At 39.8% G+C, this 7442-nt stretch overlaps 1 protein-coding gene across 2 annotated transcripts in view; it reads left to right on the top strand.

The window, feature by feature from the left end:
* Positions 1-5497: 5497 nt before the first annotated feature.
* scfd2 (sec1 family domain containing 2) overlaps positions 5498-7442 on the top strand; it is a 105877-nt gene continuing 103932 nt past the window's right edge. Inside the window, exons 1-2 of one of the 2 annotated variants that reach the window (XM_077606789.1) lie at positions 5498-5831; positions 6185-6788. In XM_077606789.1, coding sequence (XP_077462915.1) covers positions 5610-5831; positions 6185-6788 — 826 coding nt within the window. In that variant the 5' untranslated portion in view covers positions 5498-5609. The remainder of the gene's footprint in view (positions 5832-6184; positions 6789-7442) is intronic. The other variant, XM_077606787.1, reaches the window with a different exon arrangement.

Below are 7442 nucleotides of genomic sequence, written 5' to 3'. Positions count from 1 at the left end.
TATCTACAAGGAACATAAACCAATGTCTTAGTAGTTCTTTCCCATCTGAATTGACGGTTAGGTTAGGGTAGGTTAGGTTAGGGTAGGGTAGGGTAGGTTAGGGTAGGGTACGTTAGGTTAGGTTGGGTTAGGGTGGGTTTGGTTTGGTTAGAACTTTATTTCATCCAGTATTCGGTAAATTTCTTGGTTTGTAGTAAGCAAGCACAGGCACAGAAGACATTGTAGACCTAGGTAAAAAACTAAATACCAAAATGCTATTTAATACAACTACCGTAAGAAATAAAAACGTTTATCATTTAATACCTGGACTCGGACCATTGGTTGTTTCTTACCCTCACTCGAAGAAGACTAGTTTAGGTTAGGTTAGGTTAGAACTTTATTTCATCCCGTATTCAGGAAATTTCTTGGTTGCAGTAGCAAAATGAGACACAAGACACACGACATTGTAGACCTAGGTAAAAAACTAAATACCAAAATGCAATTTTAATACAACTACCGTAAGAAATAAAAACGTTTATCATTTAATACCTGGACTCGGACCATTGGTTGTTTCTTGCCCTCACTCAAAGAAGACTAGGTTAGGTTAGGTTAGAACTTTATTTCATCCCGTATTCAGGAAATTTCTTGGTTGCAGTAGCAAAATGAGACACAAGACACACGACATTGTAGACCTAGGTAAAAAACAATACCAAAATGCAATTTTAATACAACTACCGTAAGAAATAAAAACGTTTATCATTTAATACCTGGACTCGGACCATTGGTTGTTTCTTACCCTCACTCGAAGAAGACTAGGTTAGGTTAGAACTTTATTTCATCCCGTATTTGGGAAATTTCTTGGTTGCAGTAGCAAAACAGACACAAGACACACAAGACATTGTGGACCTAGGTAAAAAACTAAATACCAAAATGCAATTTTATACAACTACCGTAAGAAATAAATACATTTTTCATTTAATACCTGGACTCGGACCATTGGTTGTTTCTACCATTACCCTGACTCAAAGAAGAACCACTACGGTAGATCAATTCCTTGCTGCGACCAGTAGCACTACTGGTCCAAAAAGGGTTAGTCTCGAGTCTCTGAACCCAAGGACCTAAAATAATGTAGCCACTGGTCCAAAAGCTATTTTGTTCCTCGTCCATAAAGGATTTAGACCCCAGATCCAGTTGGGATTCATTCCTTTCCTCCAAGGGATTTGGCTTTAGGATATCATAGAACATGGGCTTGGTTCCTCATTTAATTCAGCCTTGGGCGTGCCTCATCTGGAACAGATTCGTAGAAGCCATTGTTTTCAACTGGAATACATTGAATACATTCTTGAATTAATCGGAACCACGATTTAGCGTGTGTCGATTCAACTATCCTAAAATTCACTTTCAACCAAAGCCGTAAACACGCTGCCTCAGCGACGGTAGCGCTCACCTCGGCCCTGCTTGAAATCTATCAGCGCCATCTCCAAGTGGGCTATGTGGTGGAGCATTTGTAACCAGTGCGCCAAGAAGCCACGCAAGCACATTTGGACGGCAATTAGCCCTGAGCACTGAACACTCTCATACGCTGCCAAGCATGCAACTTTGTGCCCCTCATCAAACATTCACTGCAAAAGCACCACAGGTAGAAAACAATTACTCACGCTAACTGCATCGCGTGTGTTTGCGTGCGTCTATGTCGGTACTCCACAAGCTAAAACCTTTCAAGTTTTACGGTAAAACTGACCCATAAAAGGGAATCAAACATTGTACGTTTAAAAAATAAGATGTCATACCTGTTAACTTTGGCCAATTGCTCCCCTTATAAATGATTGCAATTCCTCTTATTAAGCGATAAAAAAACAACGTACAAACGCAACGCGGAACGTATTTACTCACCTAGGGCGCATTTAAAAGTCTACATTTTTCTCCAAAGTCGACGGGGTGCCCAATCAGTATGCACTAAATTCAAGATTCTGTAGATGTCGCTGAATGACGCTGACAACGTGACTGTCTGGGTACATTGCTTGCTGACGCGGTATATTTATATAGTAAAAAGGAGGACAGGTGAAAGGGAAATCTGCATGTGCATATCATGCTAAATGCATGACAATATTAGCAGTTGATGACGTTTTCGTCAGCGACCGAGACGATCCGGATTAGAGCAGAAATGGCTAAACGTATAAGTTAAAATACGGGAAAAACGGAAAAGTTAAAATACGGGAAAAACGTATAAGTTAGAATACGGGAAAACGTATAAATTAAAATACGGGAAAAACGTATAAGTTAAAATACGGGAAACCGTATAAGTTAAAATATGTGAAAAACGTATAAGTTAAAATATGGGAAAAACTTATAAGTTAAAATACGGGAAAAACTTATAAGTTAAAATACGGGAAAAACGTACAAGTTAAAATACGGGAAAAACGTACAAGTTAAAATACGGGAAAAACGTACAAGTTAAAATACGGGAAAAACGTACAAGTTAAAATACGGGAAAAACGTACAAGTTAAAATACGGGAAAAACGTACAAGTTAAAATACGGGAAAAACGTACAAGTTAAAATACGGGAAAAAGGTATAAGTTAAATTACAGGGAAAACGTGTAAATTAAAATACGGGAAAAATGTATTAGTTAAAATACGGGAAAAACGTATACGTTGAAATACGGGAAAAACGTATAAGTTAAAATACGGGAAAAATGTATAAGTTAAATTACGAGAAAACCGTATAAGTTAAAATAGGGGAAAAACGTATATGTTAAAATACGGGAAAAACGTATACGTTAAAATACGGGAAAAACGTATACGTTAAAATACGGAAAACGTATAAGTTAAAATACGGGAAAAACGTACAAGTTAAAATACGGGAAAACGTATAAGTTAAATTACGGGAAAACCGTATAAGTTAAAATAGGGGAAAACATATATGTTAAAATACGGGAAAAACTTATACGTTAAAATACGGGAAAAACGTATACGTTAAAATACGGGAATAACGTATAAGTTAAAATACGGGAAAAACTTATAAGTTGACAAGTATGAGATGTTTAACATAACCATCTAACTGAACATATTGTGTGCATTGCCATAGGTGATCTTATGAAATGGAATACAAATTTAACAGATTGAAAAAAAAAACATTTAAACTGTTGATTTCTGAAAGAAAAATACATCGCCCCGGTGGGTATTTTGTTTGAAAACCTTGTTTTAAACTCTGCAGGACAGTTTTTCCATGTTCACTATTGAACCTCTATTATTCTTACTCTGGTTCCAAGCCGTTTGGTGCACATCGTGTGGTCGAAAAACTGCAGTAAGTCCCCCCTCACCCTCCTCGTGCTAAGCAGGGGTCTTTGTGGGGGGAGAAAAATAAAAGAGAAGGATGGTAGCCAGATGTGAATGACTGTTTGTGCCTTCAAAGGAAGCTGTGTGTGTATGTGTGTGAAGTGATTGTGTTGCAAGGTGGGCATTAGTGGAGACTCAGGGCCGTTTAACAGGCGAGACTTTGACTCTGTCGACTTCTTTAGAAAGGAAAAGTGGGATAATATATTCAGTATGCAAGATCGTCAAATAAAAAAAATATATGTCGTATTTCTACTCACAATTGATGTTCGCGATCAAAAAAAATAAGAATAGGTTTTTGAGTACTTGATCTTTCTGTAACTTGGTGGACTTTCCAGCAAATTGCCTAAAATACGTTAATTTAATTCATTCTATTTGAGTGCTGCTTATCCTCACAACAGTCTGGGGGTGCTGGAGTCTATCCCAGGTACCATGGAAGATACATTAGATTAAAAAAACAAAACATGAATGACTGGCAGGTCAAGACTGCCCTCCTATTTTTGGTTCCTGTTCCTTTAAATCTTAACTCATTGGCTCCCATTGACATTTACTGGTAGACATCCAATTCCTATTTTCCCCTTCAATTTGATTTATTACCGCTTTTAGGGACGCATTTTTCATTCGTCAATGTTTGTTGGCTCAGTCCCTAACTAGCCACAAATAGCTAGCATCCACTGTACTCAAATTACCTCAATTATTCTATTATAGCTAAATATGGGAAGCTCCAAAATCACATGCAGGCTGTGAGAGGTGTTGCAAAATCACAAAGCTGCGACACAATAGAAGCAAACCCATTATTGCAAATTAAATTGGCCACTGCACATCCACTTTAGGCTGTTTATGTTCATCATGGCTGTTTTGTTGCCAGCGCTTACTGTATTGTAGCTACTCTGCATTCATATTTATTACCTATTCATTTATGTCTAAAATGTATTTTGCTGTGTCTGTATTCTCACCCTCTTACTATTGTGACAGTGAAATTTCCCGAATACGGGATGAATATTAATTTTGACTGTGGAAGAGGATGGAATCAAAAGATCCCTGCCAACCTTCCCAATCAAAATGGCTCGGACAGCCAATGAAATAAATAAATAAAGCTATTTTTGCCCAGATAGAATGCAAGATGTAATGTAATCTTACAATCCCCAGGCTCCATTAACGCATTAAAACTCCATAACTGGGTCATCTTGGCTCATCTTCTCCAAAGAGGCTCTTTATAGTCATCACATTCACACCCCCACCATGCAAATTCGCAAGCACACACATAGATGGGACACTAACCTCTTTCTGTCACGAGGAGTTAGTCAAGAGCAGAGTATAAAAATAAATCTGGCAGTACCTCATTTTTCATGTGGCGTGAGCAATTATTATTTTTTTCATATCATTCCTATTGACACATATTTCTCCCACAATCTGACACAACCTGAACATAGCACCGCTCTATGGCATTCCCATTTGGAAGTATTACGTGTAAATGGAATGGGGCCCCGTACGCAAGATGTAATGAGGCTTGAATTTGCTCGCATTGTTCCACGAATGATTGGTTTCACTGTCGAACACATTTCGCAGGACTGCAGTTACTCACATTTACTGCAAATATAATGAGCATTATAGTTGAAATACACTCGACTACAAGCTATTTATGTTTTGAAATGGAACAGTAGCAGAGGGAGGGCATGTTGATTACAATTAGGGCCTCTTAGCGAATACCTATGAGTGTTATTATGGGTATAAAGTCTGAAGATATTCATATTCTAGAGAACACACTGGCTAAAACATAATCTGAATAATTTACATTGGTTTAACCCTGTCTGATTTTCTCATATGCACATACGTATTGTGTTTTATTGTTTCAAATATTTTAGCTTCCTTCTGGAAACGTCTGGCGTCCAAATAAAAAAAATGAATTTCTGGTTAATGTAATGCATTTGAATAATAATAATAATAATAATAATTCAACTGTACATACTACTATTATATTCCAAATAATACTTTAATACATTATCCTCCCAAGGGTTCCCAATCATTCACAGACAAATAACATTTTACTAATGCATTCACAATAAAAAAAAAATGCACGTATTTTAATACATCTTTATCTCTCGCTTTTCTTTTTTTCTTGTTCTCTTTCTCTCAAGGGTCAATCTATCTGTTGCATAATGCTGCTTCACCATGGAAACAGTGCCACGTGTTGTGACGCAAAATACTCGCGACGCAGTATTGACACGTCATCAACGCGTTTGTTTTCTTCCGGGCTGCTCCACGTTCTGCCACCGGCTGTTTCGTTTGGCCAAAATGTCGACTCCGGAGGCGTTATGGCACTTCCCGGTGCAGATGTGGGACCGGGTTCTGTCCAAGGTGAACCGGGCGGTGGTCTTTATGGACGATCCGAGCGCGGAATCCCTCCACTGGAGCGCTGGGGGAGCCGCCGCGTTGTTCGAGGCTGGAGCCCGAAACGTGAAGCAGTTCTCCAGCTTCGAGTCTTGTAGCGAGGACGAGCCCAAAGCGGTGTTCGTGGTAAGTATTATTAATATTAAGAAATGATGATGATCAAGATTAACCAGGTGGATTGTGAGGAATACATTTTAGAGGTGATCGGAGTTAATTAGCACCGAAATTTCCAGAAATTTCGCATCTGTTCCCAATCAAGTTATCTTCTCGGCGCACCTGTTCTATTTCCGGGTTTCAATTGGAACGTGGTATTATTTTTGGTCTGATAGCGGAGTCATGTGATCTACATTGATATTAATTGTAAAAAAAAAAAAAAAGAATTGAGGTAAGAGTTTAATCACAGCCTGTGGTTTTATTCTTGCAGTGTCAAATTAAACCATGAAAATTTATGGAAATGTACCAATGTTTTTCATTACTAGGTGAGCACCCTATTAAAGGGACGCACCATAGACACCCTGAAGGATATCATCTCACTCAGTCACCTGCAATACTGCGTGGTGATCACATCTGTATCCCACGCGTTGCACCTGCTCGCCAACAATGTGGCATCGGCGGCGGATCTAGACGGCGCCACGCCCGTCTTCGAACAGCTGGAAGACAAGCTTTGCGAGTGGATGGGCGACATGAACTACACGGCCGAGGTCATGCACGTACCGCTGACCTTCTCCCCCGTATCCCAACAGCTGCTTTTGGCGCCCGCTTTCGCCCACCTCTTTCCACTGCTGCCACCCGACCTGAGGGCCCTCAATGCCAAACGGCCAGAAAAGAAGCGCTTCGCCAGCCTGCTGGACGTGGATCTGCCCTCGCTCCCGGCTGAGCTGCAGTTGGAGATCAAGGCGCTGGCGGGGGCGCTGAACGCCCTGTTTGAGGCCACCGGCACCCGAGAGGAAAGCTTTGCCGTGGGCCCCATGAGTCGCCTCATTGCAGGGGAGTTGGCCTCTCACCCCCAGGCCAGGAACCGTAGGAAGACGGCCCCCAATAAGGCCTCCATCATTTTTCTGGACCGCACAATGGACCTTACTGGTATGTCTTTGAAGTTTTTGCAGGTCACGCTTGTTTATATGCCAGCATTTTGTAATAGGAAAAAAAAATCTTAATCTTTGCCACTGTTACCTGATTGGTCGTCATTGAGGGCAATAGATATCCAATTTTGACAGGGTAGAAAACATTTAGGAACATCTTTTAAAGTAAAGTTTATATGTTGGAGCAGTTATTGTACTGATTTCTAGCATATACCGTATTTTCCGGACTATAAGTCGCACCAGACAAACGATGCACTATAAAGAGGGAAGAAAATATATGACGCACTGGAGTATAAGTCGCATTTTTAGGAGAGCAATTTTGTATTTGATCAGAAATCCAGAACAAGTATATGTCGAAGTAACGATAGTAAATGGAGAATAACAGGCTAACAAGGCATCTAAGTTTTTCAGACCAAAGATACATATATAAAACTTATAGCCCGGAAAATAGGGTACGTTACAGTAATCCCTCAAATATCACGGCTTCACTACATGGCAGATTTTTTTCTGGGGCATTTTTTTTAATTTTGTTTTTTTTTTGGGTAAGTTCAGAAAAATGTGAAAATCCATGCTGAAACTCGCAAGCGGAGGCCACTCCCCTGTCCTCGCTTGCTTCTAGGACTCAGCACTGACGCAAAAAAAAGTTTTATTATTA

This window comes from Stigmatopora argus, chromosome 8 (genome assembly GCF_051989625.1).
Source record: "Stigmatopora argus isolate UIUO_Sarg chromosome 8, RoL_Sarg_1.0, whole genome shotgun sequence".
Classification (NCBI taxonomy): Eukaryota; Metazoa; Chordata; class Actinopteri; order Syngnathiformes; family Syngnathidae; genus Stigmatopora; species Stigmatopora argus.
The sequence above is the reverse complement of the archived record's forward strand: the minus strand, read 5'-3'. Positions and strand labels throughout refer to the sequence as shown.